The sequence below is a fragment of the Trichechus manatus genome, unplaced genomic scaffold (assembly GCF_000243295.1).
Source record: "Trichechus manatus latirostris isolate Lorelei unplaced genomic scaffold, TriManLat1.0 scaffold00021, whole genome shotgun sequence".
In the NCBI taxonomy this organism is placed as follows: domain Eukaryota; kingdom Metazoa; phylum Chordata; class Mammalia; order Sirenia; family Trichechidae; genus Trichechus; species Trichechus manatus.
The window spans coordinates 16,981,252-17,005,519 of record NW_004443957.1 but is presented as its reverse complement, the minus strand read 5'-3'; the positions used below and the strand labels follow the sequence as shown (position 1 = coordinate 17,005,519).

The following is a 24,268-nucleotide window of genomic DNA, read 5'->3' as shown; positions in this document are numbered from 1 at the left end:
GTAAATATTTATTATAGTTATGTCCTCCTGGTGTATTGACCCTTTAATCATTATATAGTGTCCTTCTTTATCCTCTGTGGTGGATTTTACTTTAAAGTCCATTTTGTCAGGATTAATATTGCCGCTCCTGCTCTTTTTTGAGTGTTGTTTGCTTGATATATTTTTTCCATCCTTTCAGTTTTAGTTCGTTTGTGTCTTTAAGTCTAAGGTGTGTCTCTTGTAGACAGCATATAGACGGATCATGTTTTTTTTTATTTTTTATCCTATCTGCCACTCTCTGTCTCTTTATTGGTGCATTTAGTCCATTTACATTCAGTGTAATTATTGATAGGCATGAGTTTAGTGCCATCATTTTGATGGCTTTTTTTGTGTGTTCTTCACAGTTTCTTTGTTCCACTTAATTTTCTGTGCCGAGTCATTTTTCTGGATGTCTTTTCTTTTCTTCTTTTTCATTATTGTTGATTTTGTGTTTGTTGAGTCTTTATATTTTTCTAGTTTTTTATTTTGACTTGTAGGGTTGTTAGTTTCCTTTATACTTACCTTAATATTTACCCCTATTTTTCTAAGTTTATACCAGTCTTTTATTTCTTTATATTGCCTTGACTTCCTTTCCATGTGAAAAATCTATGTCTACATTTTTTTTAAGTCACTGTTCTTTGTATTAATGTTGTCATCTTTTACTTATTGACATCTGTTTCCCTGTTTTCAGTGTTTTAGCTTTGACTTACTTTGGTGACTTCCCTATCTGGGTTGATATCTGGTTGCTCTATCCTGTGTTCTAGTCTTGGGTTGTTATCTGAGGTTACTGATTTTCTAACTGGAGGAATCCCTTTAGTAATTCTTGTAATTTTGGTTTCATTTTTGCAAATTCCCTTAACTTCTCTTTATCTGGAAATGCTCTAATTTCACCATCATATTTGAGAGACAGTTTTGTTGGATATATAATTCTTGGCTGGCAGTATTTTTCCTTCAAGGCTTTATATATGTCATCTCATTGCCTTCTCGCCTGCATGGTTATTCTTATTGACTTTCCTCTGCAGATGACTTTTCGTTTATCCCTAGCCACTCTTAAAATTCTCTCTTTATCTTTAGGTTTGGCAAGTTTGATTATAATATGTCTTGGTGACTTTCTTTTGGGGTCTACCTTATGTGAGGTTCGATGAGCATCTTGGTTAGATATCTTGTCATCTTTCATGATATCAGGGAAGTTTTCTCCCAACAAATTTTCAACAATTCTCTCTGTATTTTCTGTTATCACCCCCCATTCTGTTACTCCAATCACTCGTAGGTTATTCCTCTTGATGGATTCCCACATAGTTCTTAAGCTTTCTTCATTTTTTAAAATCCTTTTATCTGATTTTTCCTCAAATAAGTTGGTGTCAAATGCTTTATCTGTAATCTCACTAATCTGACTTCCATTGCCTCAATTCTGCTCCTATGACTTTCTATTGAGTTGTCTAATTCTGAAATTTTATTGTCAATCTTCTGGATTTCTGATTGCTGTCTCTCTATGAATTCTTGCAGCCTGTTAAATTTGTCATTGTGCTCTTCTCTAATCTTTTTAATTTCTTCTGTTGCGTGTTCTGGGTTTTGCATAATTTCTGTCCTAATTTCTTGAAGAGTTCTGTATATTAATCATTTGTATTCTGCCTCCGGTAATTACACGAAATTTTCCTCCTCTGGAAAATTTCTAGATTCTTTATTTTGGGAGCTTGCTGAAGCCATCATGGATTGTCTCTTTATGTTATTTGATGTTGACTGTTGTCTCAGAGTCATCAATAAGTTATTATATTTATTTATTTTATGTTTGCTTACTGTGTCTTAGCTCCTTGTTTTGTTTTGATATGCCCAAATAGGCTGCTTGTATGAGCTAGTTTGATTACTGGCACCTTTGAAGCTCTAATGTCCTGCCACCAGGGGGTTAGATCTGTTACTAGGTATGTGAGATCAGGAGTCCATCCACTCCTCTGTGTGGATTCAGCTCAGGTGCCCAGACAGATAGCTACCAAGTGTGTGGTGTAGGCTCTCACTTACAGTCCTAGACAGACATGGGTGATTGGTGTAGGCACAGGCATCTAGCTGCAGCAGGGGGACACACTCTGAGCAAGGCAGGGGGCAGACAGCCACCCCCGAGTGTCCAGAAGGAAGGCATGTCCCTGATACCTAGAGCTTGTAGGTGGGTGGATTTTGCAGCTGGACTATGAGCACTTGATGCTGTTGACTGTAAGAACTGGGGGGCACTTGTTATTCATGGGCCCCTATTGCAGGTGGCTAGGTGGCATGGGTGGGGCCACCAGCCCTCAGGCCCCTAATGTGGTTAGGTGAAGACCCTGCCTAATGGGCAGAGCAGTGTCAAATGTCAAGAACCTACCGCTTTGCAGTTAGGCTTCTGGTATATACCCTGTTGTACTGCGGTAAAGAGGCCCTACGCTGTTGAGATGGGCCTATACAAGTCTATGCAGAGGGAAAGGCACTCAAAGTCTGTGGATCCCTTATGCCTGTGTCTAGGCAAAGGAACTGTGCCTACCATGGGTTCCTGGCTTAGGGGAGCCGGCAGTTTATTTTTTCCCGTTTGTTAATTTGTTCACTCTCCAAGGCAGGGAGAATGGCTCCAGGCCTGTGACAGATCCTACTTCCGGCCCAGGGAACTCGGCAATTGCTGAAGCTGGTCCAGCACCCAGTGCAGAGCAGGGAGTGGGGAGGTAATTGGGAGAGAGGTTTTTCCCTAAGGGGGGGGGTGTTTTTGATCCTCGCAGTAGGCTGTACACAAGTACTTATCTTTCGTCCAGGGCTGCTTCTCACTGGTTCTGGGTGGCCGTGTAGACTCTCCTGCTCTTGGTCTCTCCTGGTGAGCAAAATGCACCTCCCAAGGACTGCTACTTGCCTGCTTCACTGCTCACCCATGAGCTGCTCAGGCCTGACGGGCTCAGGCTCTCGCTGGGTTAGGTCTGGCAACTCCTCGCTGCTTCTGAACCGTCTCTCCCTTCCTCTGACACTCAGTCCAGTTCCTCAACTCTGCCTTTGATGTTCAGGGCTCCCAGATTGCCATATATAATCGAATCACTTTTTTTGTGTGTCTTTTTTGTAAAAGGGTCCACTGGAAGCGTCTGACTACTCTGCCATCTTGGCCCCCTGCACAGACATCTTGACCATGAGAATCAGAGAGGAGCTGACCCAAAGCCCTGGCATGGCAAGGCACTCACCAACCCTGGCATCACCCTTGTTATGTGAGAAGTATAAACCCTTATTGCTGACCCACTGTTAGTCAAGTATTCTGTTCCTTGCAGTCAAATGCACATTAATTGCTATAGTTCTTCTCAGTAAAAATTGCTTTTCATATTGGTTACTTACATACTGAAATCCTTAACTCTTTTTATAAGCAAAGACATAGAAGCCAAAGTGATCTTGTTTCCATTCACTGGCACTTCTTTGAAGAGGAAAATAGTTCAAAGGCTATATTTCTTCAGAAACTAGCAGATTCTTTCTTCTATTCTGGATCTCTCAAAATTATAGAAATAGTATAGATCCTTCTTAAGACAAATTTTCATGTTATTTATATTTTGGGCAATTCTACTTTCAAGGAGTAAAATGAACAAGATAGTGATCTCAAAGGCCAGAAGCAGGGATTATACAATATTGCAACTCCCAAGAAATTCTTGAGTAAATATCCTTTTCTACTCCTTTCTCTAAGTGCAGAAGCTCAACCTTGAGACTTGAAATAGGAATCTGGGGTTTTAATTCCACTTAGCTCATCTGATTGTTTAAATTATTTTTCTCATAATAGTAGCAATAACACTGACGGACCCGTTAGGGAAGTTATTTAAAAAATATTTTGATTGTACTTAAAATGGGTCATCACACACACCTCTTTGTATTTTGGAAACTAATTATCCTGGAATGTGTTTAGAGCTAAAAGAGTGGTTTAAAGTTTCCTGACAGGCATTCTTTTACTATTTTTTTCTTCTGACATACATTCTTAAGGTGGAAGACACGTTGCACAAAAAAATATTTTTATAATGTATTCTTGTTCAAAACAAAAACACAAGAAAATTTGACATCTACTTGCAAAAGATGCCAGGATCATGACAACAAAATAAATTTTAATAGGTCATAAAATTTAAAAACCAAGAGAAACCCTGGCTTCCATAGTGTAGTTCTATGTGGTTGATGCACTGAGGCCACTAGTTAATGACACAACATAATGATTATTTTCTCTCCATATCCACCTACCATCAAAGGCACAAATGAGAACGGACAAAATCCAGAACATCTTTAATATTCTTTTCCAATTAAAAAAAAAATTGAAAAAATTTTAAATTAAATTAAAATGTATCACTTAAATTATGCATGACAGCAAACCTTTTTAATTACTTTGAGCCTGATTCTTACTTGAAATGAAAAATTCTTAAGCTGAAAAACTGTAACCAAAATTAAGCATTCTTAATTTCACCAGACAATGGTATTGGAGTAATTTTTAGGTATAAAAGGAAAGGAGTATGTTGTGTTGTTGTTAGACGCCGTCAAGTTCGTTCCAACTCATAGCGACCCTGTGTACAACGGAACAAAACACTGCTAGATCCTGAACCATCCTCACAATCGTTGCTGTGCTTGAGCCCATTGTTGGATCCACTGTGTCAGTCCACCTCATTGAGGGTCTTCCTCTTTTTTCTGACTCTCTACTTTACCAAGCATGATGTCCTTCTCCTGGGACTGGAAGTAAATTAGAATATGTGCTTTTGGGTGATGACTTGGTCTTTGGGGACAGGGAATATTAATTTTTATGATTATCGAGGTGATTCTTGTACACAGCACAAAAAGGCTTATAACTATACACACACACACACACACACACACACACACACACACAGAGTCCTCCTTGGCCTCATTCCTCTTCTCTCTACCATCTCACTTGTCAGAGGCACCTTTTGTTAACCATTTCATTTCAGCATATTTGCTCTGGTGTTTATCTCTGTATTCAAAAAATATATTATCTCTTGAGTTATTAGTTTTAGATTTTGGGTATTGACTTCCTATTATGGCAAACCCAAACCAGTTTCTGTCAAGTCAACTCTGACTCCAACTCATGGACAGCCCAGGTGTATCAGAGTAGAAATGTGCTCCATAGGGTTTTCAGTGGTTGATTTTTCAGAAATAGGCCTTTCTTCTTAGCACCTCTGGGTAGACTCAAACCTCTAACCTTTCAGTTAGAAGCTGAGAGCATTATCGTTTGCACTACCCAGGGACTCCTGATAATATGGTAGATGCAGATTTAGTTCTCTGATACCTCCCTTCCCTTTCCCCAACCTTCCAATATAGTGACACCACAATTGATTAAATCAATATTCAATGTTTACATTATTGTAACTATAAATATTGTTCATTGCTGAGCCAAGAAATGTAACATGATTGTTCCTTACACGTTTCGTTTTTCCTCATTTTTTCATTTCATTTTTCATTACTCACTGTTCTTTCCTCACATTCCAACAGGTTCTCAATTAAATTTTGTATGTTGTTAAAAACATCAGGTTATTTACCTTTCTCCCTCTTTCGCCCTACCTTTACCCCTGAGATCTTCCTTCTGGTGCCTTCTGTCCGTCTGCTCCAATCTTTACTGATGGTTCTCTAGGCCTGAAAGACAGTGGCCACCCTGGGAATTCCCTTCAAAGACATGCTGGGAATTTACTTCACACTTTTCCTGGGTTGGGTCCCTAGTCCTGGATTTCATGATTTATGTCCCCTAAGCGAGAATGCTTGTGAAGGATTTTGCATATCTGAAAATGTCTATATTATACCTTCACACTTGATCCATAGTTTGGCTGGGTGTAAGCTTTTGGATGGAAATAATTTTCACTCAAATTTTGAAAATGTAGCCCTATATTCTTAAGGCCTTCAATGTTCCTATTCAAAGGAATGATGCCATTTTTATTCCTAATCCTTTATATGCAATATTTTCTTTTTGTCTTTAGAAACTTACAGAATCATTCTTTACCTGTAGAGTCCTAACATTTCAAAATGATACACCTTAATATAGGTTTATTTTTATTTATTGTGCTGAGAACTCATTGGGCCCGTTCCAACTGGAAACTCACATATTTAAGTTCTGGAATTTTTTTCTTGTATAATTCTCTCCTGTTTTTTCTGTTCTTACTTGTTAGATATCCAGTTAAGTGGTGCTGATATCCTGGATTGTTCTCTAATTTTATCTGCTTGCATCTTTTTTATTTTATTTTTTTTAAATCTATCTTCTTGTTTCACTTTCCAGATTTCGGTTGGTCTATAAAATCTTCCTCAATTTTATCTTCCAACTTTCTCTTGAATTTTAAATTATGGTTATCATACTTATAATTTTTTTTCAGTTTTGTTTTACCTTTAATACTTTTTTTTTTTTTTTTGGTGATAATATACGTAGCAAAACCTGCTCCCATTCCATAGTTTCTAGACATAATGATCAGTGACATTAGTTACATTCTTCACATTGTGTCAACATTCTCATTATTTCTGTTCTAGTTGTTTTACTCTCATTAACTTAAATTTCCTGCTCCCCACCTTGTCATCTATGCTTTAAAATAGCTCTTAACTATTTGGTCTTATATAGATATATATTTTCTAAAAGGACGCAATACTCAAGGGTGATCATCTTTATGTTTTGAGCGAAACTGTTACTTAATTACCTTTAATACATTTTATTTATTTATTGTTGTAGTTTAAGTGAAAGTTTACAGTTCAAGTTAGTCTCTCATACAAAAATTTATACACACATTGTTTTGTGACCCTAATTGCTCTCCCTATACTGTGACAGCACACTCTTCCTTTCCACCCGATTTCCCTTGTCCATTCAGCCGGCTCCTGATCCTCTCTGCCTTCTCATCTCACCTCCAGACAGAAGCTGCCATTCAGTCTCACATATCTACTTGAGCTAAGAAGCACACTCTTCACGAGTATCATTTTATGTCTCACAGTCCAGTCCAATCTTTGTCTGAAGATTTGGCCTTGGGAATTGTTTTAGTTCGGGGTTGACAGAAAGTCCGGAGGCCATGCTTTCTGGGATTCCTCCAGTCTCAGTCAGACCATTAAGTCTGATCTTTTTACTAGAATTTGAGTTCTGCACCCACCCTTCCCCCACTCCATCAGGGACTCTCTGTTGTCTTCCCTGTCAGGGCAGTCATTGGTGGTAGCCAGGCACCGTCCTTTAATACATTTTTAATAGACTTTATTTTTTAGACCAGTTTGAGGTTTTCCGAAAAATTGTTCAGAAAGTACAGCAAATTCCTATACGCCCCCTCCCCTCGCACATTGTTCCTCCTATTATTAACGTCTTGCATTCCTGTGGTACATTTGTTACAATTGATAAGCCAATACTGATATATTATTATTAACTACTATTAGGTAAAGTTCATAGTTTATTAACTAAATAAGACTGTAATGAAAACTATGGACTTCAGTTAATAAATAACATTCTTTGTGTTGTACATTGCATTGTACAGTCCTGTGGGTTTTGACCAATAGGTAATGCCATGTGTCCACCATTATAGTATCATACAGAATAGTTTCACTGCTCTAAAAATCCCATGTATATATCCTTCTCCCACTTTCTCTGAATCCCTGGTAACCACTGAGCTTTTTACTGTCTCTATAATTTTGCCTTTTCCAGAATGTCATATAATTAGAATCATACAGTATGTAGCTTTTTCAGACTGGTTTCTTTCACTTAGTAAAAAGTTTAAGTTGCCTCCATGTCTTTCCTAGCTTGATAGCTCATTTCTTTTTATCGCTGACTAATACTCCATTGTATGGATGTACCACAGTTTATCCACTCACCTATTGAAGGTCATCTTGCTTGCTTCCCATTTTTGGCAATTATGAATAAAGCTGCCATAAACTTTCGTGTGCAGCTTTTTATGTGGACACATACTTTTTTCAAGAGCTTTATTTTGTTCTCCGACCCACTCCTCTTTTAGAGCATCCTGTTCTTATTTTCATGGATGCAATATTGTTTCAGCTATCTGAGGATTTTAATTATAGTTTTGTTTCTTGTGATGTTTTCTTCTGTGTTAGGCATTGTTGTTTCACCAGAATTCCTTCCTTTTTGTTTTCTTCTTTTTGGTTTTGTCTATTTTATACTGGTGACTTTCCTCAAATGTCTGGAGATGGCTATTTGTTCACATATGGGTGATGTGCTAAAGATTTGATGAGTGACTCAGTGTGTGTGTGTGTGTGGGGTCTTCTGACAGGTGAGCTTCACTAGAAGGGGATCAGGTAGCAAGCCAACTTTTTTCTGGCGGGGAACCTCCAAATGTCATAAAATTGAGACCATTCAATTTTTCCAGAGGAGGGTCCTTCAGTATTCTTCCTGGAGGAGGGGGTTGTGGATAAGCCTCACTGGGTCCCTCCATTGAGCACACAGACTTTACTTAAAATCCTCAGTTTTGGTCTGTTGCCTCAGTTTCATGCTCTACTGTGCCTGGTGTCTTTAAGTTCAGGATTTCTCTGGTTCAGTTTCTCCAGAGAATAAACTGCCTCCTGAGGGAGAGGGGTGGGGATGGCGTGAGGTGTAATTGTTCCTTTCAGACTTGAAATCGATTTCCCTGTTTTCAGTCCCATGTTTCACACCTATTTCTGTGGTAGCCAGTGCCTCCAATTCCTGGGCTTTTGTAGGGCACTGGATTGTTTCTCCTCAGTATTCACTTCTCCAGGCACTTAGTTCTCACCCTTCTTGGCTTTGCTGTGCTGTGCATCCTCTCATCTACGTTCCATCTTCATGTATTTTGATTCAAGATTGCAAGTATTTGGTCTTTTGTGCAAGATTCAATTTGTCATTACTATCTGTCCTTAGCACCAAGCATGGTATCTGGCACATAGAAGGCATTCAAATATCTTCTTTTCAGGAGTTAAAGAGTTTCTTAGACTCTACTGCAGTTTGGGATGAGTCTTTTTTTCTGAGAATTTCTTTAATGCTCACAACTGTGTGCGGGGTTAAAGGTGTAGTAGAGGTGGCCATCAGGAGGCTACTACAATTCAGATGAGATGTTGGTGGTTTCTTCTTCTCATCTGTTGGACCAGAGATGATTATCCTGAGTGCTATCCATTTCCATCCTTGGAATTTTTATTCTGTACCTCCAGTTCCATTCTTCTCCAAGCCCATATTTCTAGAAATATAGCCTCCACACCTAGTCATCAGATGGCTGCTCTTCTTTGTGGCCCACTTGTGTGTGTGACTTTTCCAAATGTGTTATTTTGCAGGGGTGATTTATAATCAGGGTATTATAGAGTTCAAGTCATTCGGAGAAATGATATTAGGCATGAATGACAGGCAAGAAGCCCATCAGTGTACAACAGTTACAATTTATCAGAGAATTCCTCCCTGACCCACCCTACCCTGCTGGGTCCTTCTATTACGTATCTCAAACCCTGTGTATGCTTCCCTTGCAGCACTTATTACAATTGTCATGCACTGTTTTAGAAGTTGTTTTTTAATGACTCTCACCAAACTTTAAGCAAGGACTGTGTCTCTCTGCTCTCCTCAGCAATCAGTAGAGAGTTCAGAACATAAACATGGTGCTCAATGACTATCTGCTGAATGAATGAGTGATGAACCTGTCAAAGTCCAGGTGGCTCACATGCATGTATAGACAACATTTATGTGCAGGAAACCAGCTTACACACAGTTCACCTTATTCTATGGCCCAAGCAGAAGTGTCCTGTGTCCAAATAAGAAATCAGAAATAGGTAAATTTTAAGGGGGGTAGTTTTCAAAACTATGGGGAAAAATAAACACCTGACAAGAAATTAATTTATAAATCAGTTTATTTACAGATTTTATCTTTTCTTAAAGTATATTTCAGTTAACAAATCTATTTACACAGGTATACACGGGAATTCATCCCAGTTATTTTACAGATCATACTTACAAACCACACCCTTAAGTCTTCTGTGCAAAGCTGCACTGGATGTGACTATTGGCTGAAAATGGCCTGATGACCAGGCTATTTACACATACACAGTAAACGGGTTTATTTTTCATGTCTGCACAATACAGTACACACAAGGAGGCTGGGCCTCCCAGAGAATGCTTTGCAATGTGTTTTACCAAGAAGGCTTTGCAAAGTCTGGAAGGAAAAGCTATTATTAAACATAGGTTAATTAAAATGACAGTACCTCCTTTACATCAGTTAACATTTTTTTCTTCACATTTTTATAATACAAAGATATTTTATTGAATTGCTGCACAACCAGTTTAAGATGATTTGTAAACATATAAATTCCTACAATTTGCATTAAACATCATTGTAGTTTCTATCATTTGCTTTTTGAATTAATGTTTTATTCACTAGTATTCTTAAGGTAGTAAAAGGAAGATGTAAGTTTGAACTCCTTGCATAAAAGTTATGAGTCTCTAATGCTGTGCTACAGAAATTCTTTTGCGAGTACACACTTTATTCAAGTATTGCAAAAAGCTAAGGCCACTTTTTTCAAGACAAGAAAGTGAACAAAATTGGTTTTATCAATAGGCCACAACACTCTCATGAGCAATGAAATCTCTTTAGAAAGATAATTTCTCAGAGACCTGTAGTCACAGGAGGAATTTTCTTTTCTTTTAGGTAAAAGAAAAATAAATTACCTTCCTTATTAACTACTTTTGAGCTCTTCCCACTTTTCCCTAGAGTAAAATTCCTGTTTAGACCTGAAGAGGGAATCTATACCCTGTACTTATTTAACCCAGAGTTAGGGACCCTGGATAGCACAAATTATTTTGGACTCAGAAGTAAATCTGAAGCCTAGACGTTGGTTTACAACTAAATTCTGATGGTGCTATTCTAAAAGATATTACTGCTGATGTAAAGATCTTTTACTTAGAGGAATAATGAAGAAAGAGTGAAAGAGATGGGGGAGTGGGGAGAAGGAATAAAGATTAGAAAGAGGGACTATTTAGATTCTTGGTTAAGAGGCAGAGCTTGATTAAAAAGATCCCAATAAGGAACGAGTGGCTGGGTATCCGTATTTATCCTTCCTGACACCAACAATAAACCCATTTACAATTATATCCAGGTAGTTAAAATAAGAAGAAATCTGCTAATTATAGATTCCTTGGATTTTTTTTGCTACCAAACTATGAATAATCATTTCCAGCAAGGCATAAAACCAATCTATTCCTGCCTCTCATCTGGAACCCAGGATACTTAACATAGTAAGGACAGCTGGGGCACGTTAGGGCCCCTGCTGCCACATTCTTGGCAGCATTTCTTACCAGGGGACTCTAAGCCCAGATTGCTGAGCCATGGACTTACATTATTATTTTTCCCTTTTCTGGGACTGTAATGGCATAAAGAGTAAAGATAAACTTTTATATTAAAAGTTGATTTTAGGCCCAAATAATGAGGGTGTAGAAAAAGAACCTATACTCCTATAATATTTTCATATTAGTTTATAAAAAATGTACAGCAGCTATAAAGTTGCAGTATCATAAGGACAACGTGATCCTACAAACAGCCAAAGGATGAGACAAGATGTTTTCTGTCTTCCAAACACAAACTGAAAAGCAAAGCCTCTGCTTTTCCTTGGCTACATGAAAATAGTTATTTCCACACTACTGGTTAATAACCCCAAGAAATCCTTGCTTCTCTAGTCAATTTGCTCATTATGGCTACAGGACTACAGCTCAACGTCAAAAGCCCAGAAAAAATGCTGGTAATACATTGATCTGAGCATCCCCCTAGACCCAATCACAACATTTCAGTGCTTTCCTTATTTGTCAAGAGCTACCATACCAGTTATTGTGCAAAATGCAAATATTCAATGATTATTTCAGTAAGTTTCTCATAATGACAAGATGAAACCAAGAGAAATGGAAGTGTGCATAGTGAAAAATTTGAGACGCAAAGGCAAGTTCAGAGGAAAGATGCAGAAATGAACGAACATGCACACTTAAAAGATTAGACCATCTTTGGGGTTTTTCTAACATATTTTGAAGCTATAACATTCCAGGATATTTGTAAGTATGAATCCAGTAGATGTCTTATATCATGCTTCTAATCAGGACCTTCAATATTAAGGCATTTACATTCACGCCTAAGATTATCCGCATTCTTCTAGATTACTTGAAGAGGGATAGGACTGATTAAGAGAAACCAGTCAAGAAGGCAGGACCCTGAGGTCCCAGGAGAGCATCACGTGTGCTCTCATGTAGCAGCTGGAGTCTATGTACTTTTTCAGATGTAGGTACTAGTTGTGAGAAGCAATGCTGCAGGAGAGGTGGGATTAAATTGTACAGTGTCTTTAAATCATCTTATCCCATTCCTGCTCCTGCAGGTGGTCTTGGAACAGCGCATCTTCTTTTCACTGAATTAAACTGACTTCTTCGATATGTATATGGATTTGTTCAAACCGTAGGTTTCCTGTGCAAAGACTGTGAACCACAGAAGCTTCAAGACAGAAGTTTAACTATTACAAGCAAGAATCTTTCACTTCTGAATAGGGACACACATTTTCAACTCAATAATTTATCTTAAAATAAATTAAAAAATGTTCCATAGCACAAAACAAGCACACAAAAAATAGACGATATATTTTTGTCTTTGGTGCACACACTCATTTCCTAAATCATTCAAGTAACGGTGTCTCTGATTTCTTGGGTAGAGATGGGAGTTGAAGGTTTGAAGGCCAAAATGAATTATTTCCACTTTTGCCATGCCTGGGTGCCTGAGATGGTCCTGAGTATCTGTGATTCTGGGAGCAGCTGGCAGAGGTTCAGAAGGGGTAAGAAAAGTGCAAGGTACAACAAAGGGTGGAAGAACCAGCGCTGCATCAGTCCTTTGAGCCCAGTCTTCAGTGGGGCATTTCTTTGTTTTCATGCCCATATAAACTAAAAATAATGCAATGGTTTAAAACTCTTTAGATGGTGCTTAGAAAGCAAGGCTACCATTTATTTCTGTTAACTTGACAGTCCATTTGGATCTCCTAAACTGCAATAATGGAAGAAAATGGTCTTCAAAAAAAAAAAAATGAAATGAACTTGAGAATGTGAAACAGGCACACATTAAACCTGCCTATTTAGAAGTGGTTGTGGGTTTAATACTGTTTAGAGACTGTAATGTCCATTTATGACTTTCATGGTACAGGCCAGCAATACATTAAAAAATGATATGATGCATATATCTATATAGCTCTCTTGTCTGACTTCAGACTTGAGGAAGTGATACCCTAGTCTAAGCTAAGAGGTAAGTCTGGTGTTTTCAGCCCTCATCTGAGACTTAATAGGGGTGTTAACAAGAGGTGTAGAATTATATTGGGTGTTAACATTAGGAGTGCAACTCTGTCCACTGAAAATAACCAATTAATCCAGTGGACAGTCTCTAAAGGCAAAGGCTGTAATACCAGATATACCACAATGTCCCATGAACTCCAAACCAGCAGTCTTTAAGAACAGGTACAAAGTCCAAAAGCACTCTTGCTATGATGGAGATGGGGTGTATATCAGGAGGCAGAAAGGCCCAGGACTCATGTTAGCACTCAGTGTTCGATTTATTTGCAAGGTGTCACACAAGTAGCATTCTCCCCTGTTTTTCACTGATCTGATTCAGAACATCAATAGTATCTCTGATCAAGGTCTCGAAGATCCCATCAGCTAACTGCATCTTCACACACAGCTCATCCTCGTCATAGTTCACCCACTGTGCCTCCTCCTCGTGGAGCTCCTGTACCTAGAATGCAGAAGAGAAGATATTTAGGGAGTCACTCTTACACAAAAGCTAGGAAACCAATTATATTTGTTGACTTTGTGGTCTCATCCATGAGAATACAGCTCAAGAAAATAAGCCAGAAGAAAAAAAGTAATGTATATGATGATATCAATACCCCTTCTAAAACTGCAAACAGTTTGAAAAAACTCCACTGGCAAATAAAAGAAAAATGGCTGGCTTCAAAAATACATTTCAATTTGACAATATTCCAGTATCCTATAGATATTAAGGATTACAACTATGCAGTCTATTCCAACATAAGGAACACGTAAAGAAATTAAGGGGAAGAGAAGAATGTAAAATATTAGATACATGGATTTATAACAATAAAATACATATATCCAAAGATAATAACAAATATGAATCTAGAGTATTAGAAATAAATGAATAAAATTTCATATTCATTAGAGTATTTTTAAAATGTAATACTGCTTAAGTTTATATTTAAAAAAAATTTATACAATTCTTGCTTTTTGTATTTTAGGATTTTGAGATTCCTAGGTAAAGGAAAACTAATTAAAAAAACCAGAAATAACTGTGAAAAGATTTATTGTTTGCAATATAAATAATAATAAAAAAAACTACCTATAAAAAACCATGTTAGACTCATTATACACAATGATAATGTGAGTGGGATGGAGGTCAGGTAGAGGAAGTAGATAGTGAATCCTGATCTAGTCACAAATTTTAATGAAGCTCACTGCAGTGACGGGGGTCTCTAACCAGAAGTCTAACGTGGCAAAAAAGCCAAGCATAACAAGCTTCTGACATGCCCTAGTCACAACGTCATCTCAAAAAAGGTAGAAGAAGCAAAGAGGAGACCATATACTCTGGTTCCCTGTTATGAGGAAATGAGAAGACTCTGGGGAGAAAGAGACCACATTATGCTGGAGACTGAGAGAGCCAGGAAGGGAAGAACAGCATTGTCCAACATATACCCTACGCTGGGGTTGACAAATATATGAGAAGGTGGCTGACACATTCTTTCTCTTTGGGGAAGTTTGTTTGATGGACATATAAAACACTCATTCCTAAATTATGCTCCATGGAACAGATGTGCCACTAAAAAGGGTTTGATAGTCAAATGAGTTTTGAAAAACTCCCTCTGGGAGATCACAATATATATTAGCCTATTTAGAGACTCAGAGAAGTCCACCAGTAAAGAAACTTGTTTAACTGAAGAATTTCCATATTAATTTGACCACAAAATCCTCTCGTGTAGGTATATGAGAAATACTCATTAACCTACCAAAAAATTGGTGTTTCCCTCTTACTGAAGGATGCTATAAGAAACAGCCTAATGTAGCACTTCTCAAACTGGTGCGGAGGGACAACCATGTTCTGCGAAAGTTAACAGGTAATTCTCCCCTCTCCCCCCCAGAAAAATTTCCCATTCTCAATAAACTTATTTGTTCAAACAAAGTTTGTACAGGTTTCCTTTTTACAGATAAGTTCCCTCAGCCTTTGATATTAATCTATTCTTTGAGCAATCCCTTCCCCCATCACAAAATTTAGGAAACACTGTCCTAATGAAAGCTTTTCTTAACACTTAAAATAGAAATATGCTCAGGACATTATGCATTACATCTCAGTGGACCCTCAATGTTGCCCCACATAAGGCTTCAGTGTTGGGGTAAGCTTTACTCCTCCTTAAGAACAAGAACTATTTCCCTCTCAGTGAGAACTAACATCATGCTTTGCTTTTTGCTTCTGGCCATCAGAAAGTTCAAAGTTCAACATGGAACTTCAACTATAGCAAATGATGGCTATTACAGCCTACAAATCTGCCTCTTTCTTTCTTCTAATCTCAGTCTATTCTATTCTATTCCACATTTCTCCTGCTCTGGATCCTGAAAATAAACAAACAATACACACACACACACATCTATACACACACACACACACACACACACACACACACACACATATATAAATTACATTACATTAAACAGTCAGACTAACATTAACTTCAATTTAGAAATGTGGCCAGATTTCAGCAAGCGTATGTCAGGTCTTTCACCATATCCTTGTGAAAAAGATGGAGAAACGGAATGTTCAGTTAGGTAGACATAATTGTTTGATTCAAAAGGACAGCTATCAACCTGAAAGGAAGTTTCTGCCTGAAAGACTCTGGAGCTTTTCCCTCTGTGCTCCCATTCTATTTTGTTCATATTCCATTACAGTAATTACCACACTGGATTATATTCTATATATCTGTTCTCCCACTAGACTGTGAGCTTCTAAAGGTTTGTTTCTTTATATTTACGATTCCCCAATGACGAGGACAGTACAAGTTGAGGGTGCTAAATAAATATTTGGAATATGGGTATTTTTAGTGAATACTGAAAGACTGCCTTCGGCACTGTTCAGCTCATCATTTTGAGCCATGACCTAGATGAAGGCAGGTATATCAATTTCAGAGATGACATGAGCTGGGAAAATAATGTTGGAAGAGAGAATCCAGAAATGTGTTGGCAGCCTGGAACAATGGGCCAAATTTAACAAAATGAAGGAATAAAATAAGGCCCTATTCTTGGGTCCAAAAAAAAAATAACTACAAAAGCACAGGTTTCATCTCAGGGTTTTCCCAAGCTCCTGTTAGTATGATACGGTTAAAACAAAACAAATGTGATCATAAACTGCATTAATCAATGTATAGTATCTAGAAAAAGGGAATAGGTTGTATGAATGTACTAATTAAACAACACATGAAATATCACCTGGTCAAATCTGAGCATTGCATTTAAAGAAGGATACTGACAAACAGCTAAAATTGATGATGTTGAGGGACTCAAAACTACATCACACAACAGGAGAGACTACCAAGGTTTAATAGGGAGAATAAAGGATTCAGATGGAACATGATAGCTGCTTCAAAAGGCCATAGGAAGAGTTAAAATTTGTTATGTAAAATCCCAAAGCTGTAGAAGCAACTTGTAATTAATTATGTGAAAACCAATTTAGGCTCAATATGAGAAAGAACTTATCAACATTAAGTAGAAACTCAGGAGCCAGTGAGTACCTTATCAGATCATAGGTTGTAAAGGAAATTCAATCACTAGCTAGGTAGTTTCACTACAGGATTTGGCATTTTAAGTGCAATTCTGCCTATAGCAGGAAGATTTTTGAAGGCTACTGTACATAAAAGATATGCAAAATTGGTCTAATTACTTGTTAGTCATTCCACATCATATATATTTTGAGAATGCATTGCTAAAAAGAGCTCACATTCTTAGCTAACCGAAGTTGTAAATTAATCAATGCCTTTGTGAAGGGGTAAAAAGATGATGAATGAGAACTAGAGCTGAAAGACTTCTTTTCTGGCTAACCAACCTGAACCAGTTGCTGTCAAGTCAATTCTAACTCATGGCGACCCCATTGTGTCAGAGTAGAACTGTACTCCACAGAGTTTTCAATGGCTAATTTTTCTAAAGTAGATCACCAGGCCTTTCTTCCAAGGTGCCTCTGGGAGGACTTGAATCTCCAACCTCCAACGTTTTGGTTAGCAGCCAAGCGTGTTACACATTTTCACCACCCAGGGAATCCTTCTAGCTAACAGGAGGCCTTTATGCCTGAAAAACATTCTTTGTATTTTACTTACCTCAGTAATGCCTAAAGACACATGTACAGTTAGACTGATTATGGACTTTTCCAGTCCAAGCAATACTCTTTTTTTGGAGGGGGGGGCTACTGATAATTTTTTTTTAAATTATGCTTTAAGTGAAAGTTTACAATTCAAGTTAGTTTCTCATACAAAAATTTATACACACATTATTATGTGACCCTAGTTGCTCTCCCTATACTGTGACAGCACACTCCTCCTTTCCACCCTGGATTTCCCGTGTCCATTCAACCAGCTCCTGACCCTCTCTGCCTTCTCATCTCGCCTCCAGACAGGAGCTGCCCATTTAGTCTCATGTATCTACCTGAGCTAAGAAGCACACTCTTGATGAGTATCATTTTATGTTCCACAGGTAAGCAACACTCTTAATTTGAAAAGAAGCAACTGTTTATTATGAAATGTTTAGTAGAATTGTTTATCATGTTACAAGTGTTTTTAAAGAGCAATTAATATTCAGTTTGAGGCCAAGCCTGTCAGGGATATTGCTCTAGTAATTCTCCTTTCTCTCCTGCATCATCAAATTTCCTCTACTGACTCTTTCTCACCAGCATACAAACAGCACATTTCTTTCAAGCTAAAAGAACCCTCTCTTATTACCACTTCTCCCTCGATTTTTCTAACAGAACTCTTTCAAAGTGTCCATTTTTGCTTTCCCTAATCTGTGTCTGATTCTCTCTTTGAACCCATTCCAGTCAGGCTTTTACTTCATCCATGCCATAAACACTATTTGTATTCAGATCAATAATGACCTCTGCACTGCTACATCCACTGGTAAATTCTCAGTTCTTATCTTACTCCATTTATTAGAAGCATTTGACACAACTGATTCCTCCCTTATCCTTGAAACACTTTTTTTTTTTTTTTTTTAATGAAGAGAAGTTTATTTCCTCACAATCAGAGTAGGCTAAAAGTCCAAATTCAGGGTGTCAGCTCCAGGGGAAGGCTTTTTCTTTCTGTCGGCCTTCTTCTCTTCGGTGTTCCCCTGGACTAGGAGCTTCTCGGCACAGGCACCCCGGTCCTAAGGACGTGGTCTGCTCCTGGCACTGCTTTCTTGATAGTATGAGGTCCCCATCTCACTGCTCACTTCTGTCTTTTATATAAGAGATTGCCTCAGCACACAATCCAGTCTTGTAGATCCAGTCCTGCCTTACTAACACAACTGCCACCCATCCTCCCTCATTAACATCATAGAGGCAGGTTTACAACATACAGGAAAATCACACAGTACCAGGAATCATGGCCTAGCCAAACTGATACACACATTTTTTGGGGGACATAATTCAAACCATGACATGCCACCCTTTGGCCCCCAAAAAATCATATCTTTGCAACATGGAAAACATATTCACCCCATCATATCATAGCAAAAGTTCTTAACTGCAAGTCCAAAATCCAAAAAATCCTCTTCATCTGTGAAATCCAGAATACAAGTTATCTGCTTCCAAAGATACAATGCAGAACAGACACAAGCTAGACATTTCCATTACAAATGGGAGAAACTGGAGGGAAAGAAGGGGTAACAGGCACTAAGGAACTCAGCAGAACACATTACATTAGCCCTCAAGGCTTTGAAAATAATCTTCTGTTCTCTGAGACAATTTACACAATAGCCCTGCCCTCCCTCCAGACTCTAGGTATTGGCCACAGTCTCTGGATTTTGAGTGGAGGCCCCTCGGCCCTGGGCTTCAGCTCGGCCTTCCAGGCCCACTGGGACAGCAACTCTGCTCCCTTGGCTTTAGGCGCACTGTTCTCCTAGTCCATCTGAGTGACAACTCCACCCTTAGAAACACCAGAAGCCATGGCTCCACCCTTTGAAACCCCTGAGGTCATGGCCATACCTCTTAAGGCTGAAGCAGCTTGGCTTCTTGTGTCCCTTGTCTCTTCAGCTTCTGCTTCCTATGGCCTCTTGGCCCTCGGGCCTCATGCCTGCATCTGCCCTGCTGGGGCAAGTGTTCCAAAGCTCTGTAGCTCCACCGGTATAAGGGCCCGGAGGCACCCCACTCCGCCTGAAAGCCTCGTGCATACAGACACTCAGCTCTCTCGCTCCATGGGTCAGCAAGCCTAGATCCACCGATAAGTGCCCAGAGACACCCCACTCCGCCAGGAAGCCTCCCGTGCACAGGCACTCAGCTCTCTCGCTCCGTGGGTCGGCTCCAGCGCCTTCTCACACTGGTCTCCTGGTTCTGTTGCTGTTGGTTCTCTGCTGCTGCTGCTACTCTGCTGCTGCTGGTCCTCTGTCACTGCCGTACATCTATCCATTCACAGTTTTAAAACCGCTTCCACATTTTAGGTATCTATTAGAGCAGCACCCCACTCTCTCAGTACCAAATTCTGTCTTTGTTATCTAGTGCTGCCATAACAGAAATACCACAAGTAGATGGTTTTAATGAAGAGAAGTTTATTTCCTCACAATCAAAGTAGGCTAAAAGTCCAAATTCAGGGCATCAGCTCCAGAGGAAGGCTTTTTCTCTCTGTTGGCCTTCTTCTCTTCGGTGTTCCCCTGGACTAGGAGCTTCTCGGCGCAGGGACCCCAGTCCAAAGGACGCGCTCTGCTCCCGGCACTGCTTTCTTGATGGTATGAGGTCCCCTCCTTGAAACACTTTTACCTGGATTCCAGGAAGTCACATTGCCTGGCTTTCCTATACCTCACTGCCTGCTCCTTTTCAGTCTCTTTTGTTGGCTTGCCCTCACCTTCTTAACCCCCTAAACATTGGAATGCCCCAGAACCATTGCCTGGACCTCCTCTTTATTCATCAAATACTCTCTTCCTTGGTCTCAAGGCTTTGAATACTATCTATGTGCTGACCATGCCTAAATTCATATTTCCAGCCTAGGCCTTTTGCCTGAACTCTAGACTCATATATACAATTGCCTACTCAATATCATCATTTGGATGTCTACTGGACATCTCAAGTTTAACATGTCCAAAATGGAACTCCTAATGTTCCTTTCAAACCTGCTTCTCCCATTTTTCCCCAAATCAGCAAATGGCAATTCCATCCTTCCAGCTGCTCAAGCCAATCGAACAGAGTTATCCTTAACACCTCTCTTCTTCTTATGCTCCATATTCAATTTATCAGCAGATTCTGTTGCTTTATTTTGAAAATATATTCAGAATCTGCCTACTTCTCACAACCTCCAATACCTCCAAACTGGTACACCCACTTTTATCACTTGCCTGGATTATTATAATATTCTACTGATCTCCCTGCTTCCACTTTTGCCACTCTTCAGTCTATTCTCAACACAGAAGCCCCAGAGTGATCTTGTTTAAAATTTAGGTCAGAGTATGTCACTCTTCTGAATTCTGACATTGAATCCTCAAATGTCTTCCCATTTCACTCAGAATAAAAGCTAAAGTCCTCACAAGGGCCAGTAAGACCCTACATGATCTGGTCTCCACATTACCTTTGGGACGTCATCTCCTATTACTCTGCTTGAAAGACTTAAGCCTCAGTTTGGCCTGAACAGGAGCTCTCACTGGGTGGAGGAAGGAGAGGTGAGCAAAGACTCTAGGCTGTGGCCACCTGAGAGTTTTTAGCAGGAATTAGTGAGTGCTTTCAAAACTACTGTGTATACAGGGGGGATTGAGAGAGCTAACACATTGTAATATTCTAATGTCCAGGCTTCAGCAAAAAATCACAATGCACGCAACAGAACTGGAAAGGATGGCCCATTCAAAAGAACACAAAAGGAGAGAAACTGTTTATATAGATTCAAGATAACGGACAAAATAGAAGACTTTAAAACAATAATATTAAACATTGTCAAAGAACTAAAGCAAAACACAGACGAAGGACTAAAATCAGGAAAACAATACATGAACAAAACGAGAATATCAACAATGAGATAAACACTATAAAAAGGAAGCAAACAGAATTACTGAAGATGAAAAATACAGTAACTGAAATGAAAAATTCAACAGAGTAACTCCACAGCAGATTTGAGCTGGCAAAATAAAGAATCAGCAGCCTAGAGGATAAGGCAATCAAAATTATTGAGTCTGAAGATCAAAAACAAAAAGGATCAAGAAAGCTGCGCAAAGCCTAATGGAGTGATGGGACACCATCAAGTGAACCAATTATACATCATAGGAATCTCAGAAAAAGAAGAGAGAGAGAGAAAGGAATGGAAAGACTGTTTGAAGAAATAATCGCAGAAAAAGTTCCAAAGTTGAATCTATAAATCCAAGAAGCTCAATGAATTCCAAGTAAGATAATCCCAAAAAGATCTACACCAAGATACATTAAACTCTCGAAAACCAAAGATAAAGACAGAACCCTGTAAGCTTCTAAAGAGAAGTGATTTGTCAAATACAAGGGATATGCAATAAGATTAAGTACAAATTTCTTCTCAGAAACCCTGGAGGCCAGGAGGCAATGGAATGACATATTTAAAGTGCTGATAGAACTGAAAAGATAACTGACAATCACTCAAAGCTGTATGCAGAAAAGAAAGATTTCTGATAAAGGTAATCTCATGGGCAAATATAAGTGTGAATTTTACAGTATTTTTGGCTTGTACTTTTAATAGTTATGTCCTAGATGATTCCAAAAGACAAATACATAAAATATAATTATAAATTTTGGCTACTGGACATGTAATGTATAAAGATATAAATTTATGATAACAACTACATAAAGGGAGAGGAGCAGTATAGGAATAGAATTTTTGTATGTTACTAAGTAGGTATCAACTTAAAGTAGGGTGTTATAAATTTACGATGTGAAATGTAATCTTCAGGGTAAGCACAAAGAAAGTATCTTTAAAATATACATAAAAGTAAAGGAGAAGGGAATCAAAATGGTTCACTACAAAAAATGAACTAAACACAAATTATGGCAGTACTGGAGGAAATAAGGGGAAAATACTGTGATGCACAAAAACAAATAGCTAAATGTCAGAAGTATGTCTTTCCTTATCAGTAATTACTGTAAATGTAAATGGATTAAACACTCCAACCAAAAGGCAGAAACTGGCAGAATGATTGAAGAAACACGATCTATTTGTATGCTGTCTAAAAGAGACATATGTTTGGTCCAAAGAAACAAATAAGTTGAAAGTGAAAAGGTGGGAAAAAATATTCCATGTAAACAGTAACCAAAAATAGCTGGGATGGCTATACTGATGTCAGACAAAATATACTTTAAGTTAAAATCTATTATAAGAGATAAAGAAGTACATTACATGCATACAATGGAATATTAGTCAGCCATAAACAGAAATGAAGTTCTAACACATGCTACAACATGGATGAACCTTGAAAACATTATGCTGAGTGAAATAAGTCAGACACAAAGGGACAAATGTTGCATGATCCCATTTATACGATGAAATATTTAGAACAGGAATATGTATACAGCCCAAAGTTTATAGTGGTTACCAGGGGCAGAAAGAAGAGGAAATGGAAGTTATTGTTTAAAGGGCACTGAGTTTCTGTTGATGTTGTTAGCTGCCGTCAAGTCGATTTTAACTCACAACGACTCTATGTGACAGAGTAGAACCGCCCCATAGGTTTTGTAGGCTGTAAACTTTACGGGAACAGATCATTAGGTCTTTCTCGCACAGAGCTGCCGGGTAGGTTCGAACCTCCAACCTTTCAGTTAGTAGCTGAATGCTTAACCATTCTTAACTCATCCTGAGTTTCTGCTAAGGGTGATGAAAAAATTGGGAAACAGCGGTGATAATTGCACAACATGATGAATGTAATTAATGTCACTGAATTGTACACATAAAAAATGTTGAGGGACATATGTTTTCTTACGTATATTTTTACCACAACAGAAAAAAGATGGAATTCTTACTTTAACACCTTAAAAAACAAAATCTTCATAGTTCTGTATTATAGCACCAAGTCAAATTGCTGACCCAAGTTCTAAATTAACATAATTTGGATTCTGGCTATTTGCAGAGAGGGAGGGCAGAGATCAAGTGAGAGAATTATTGTAAATCAATGAAATTATTATATTAGTAATATCTAATTTTTTTTTGACCTTCTTATATACCACTTAATACTTAATCATATTTCATTAACACAACTCTATAGGTTGACACTCTACAGATGGGGGAACTGAGACACAGAGAGGTAAGGTAACTTACCCAAAGTCACATTGTTAGTAAGTAGTACAGACAAGATTGGAACCTTACAGCCAGTCTAATTTCAGAGATCTTGCTCTCAACTGCCATGCCATCCTCTCCAATTTTAGTGGCACTATCACAATTTACCAGGAGCCGTGGTGGTGCAGTGGTTAAAGTAATTGGCTGTTAACCAAAAGGTCAGTGGTTCAAAAACACCAGGGGCTCTGTGGGAGAAAAATGTGGCAGTCTGCTTCTCTAGAGATTCACAGCCTTTGAAACCTTATGGGGTCACTATGAGTCGGAATTGACTGAACGGCAGTGGATTTTGGAGTTATCACAATTTACAGCATTTTGAGGTTCAGGCCACCTAAAAATATTAAACGAGGCTCAGGAATTTTCAGGACCCTTTAAAATAAGAGCTCCTAAGCAAAACTGCCAACAGTCAAAACTCCAGAAATAAAAAATCTAGGAATTTCTAGAAATAAAAAAAAAAATGTTTCTAAAAATCAATTTTATAAGAAAAGATGGCTTCATTTTATCTATAGTACTGGCTGACCAAAATATTAACTACTGTCTTCTCTTGCTCTTTTGAATTGCAATATCCAAATACTATGTTTTGAAAAACTCTTGAGTACATAAAAAAAGAAAAAATCCTGCGTAAGAAAGTTAATTGGCAAGGCTGTCAATTCTAGCAAAATGGTAGAGTAAGATAATGCAAAAAAGTTCTCATATAAATAGATATGTTAGATAAAATACAACAAAAAAATATTTGTAATATACAAAGTTATATAGGCCCAGGTCTCTCTGTAGAAAGTAGGAAAGTATTTTATCA

General features: G+C 38.3%; 1 protein-coding gene across 3 annotated transcripts in view; it reads right to left on the bottom strand.

Moving 5' to 3' along the window:
• Window positions 1-9,786: 9,786 nt before the first annotated feature.
• CEP350 (centrosomal protein 350) overlaps window positions 9,787-24,268 on the bottom strand; it is a 174,643-nt gene continuing 160,161 nt past the window's right edge. For all 3 annotated transcript variants that reach the window (XM_023728085.1, XM_004372876.2, XM_023728084.1), the window contains one exon: window positions 9,787-13,697. In XM_023728085.1, coding sequence (XP_023583853.1) covers window positions 13,533-13,697 — 165 coding nt within the window. In that variant the 3' untranslated portion in view covers window positions 9,787-13,532. The remainder of the gene's footprint in view (window positions 13,698-24,268) is intronic.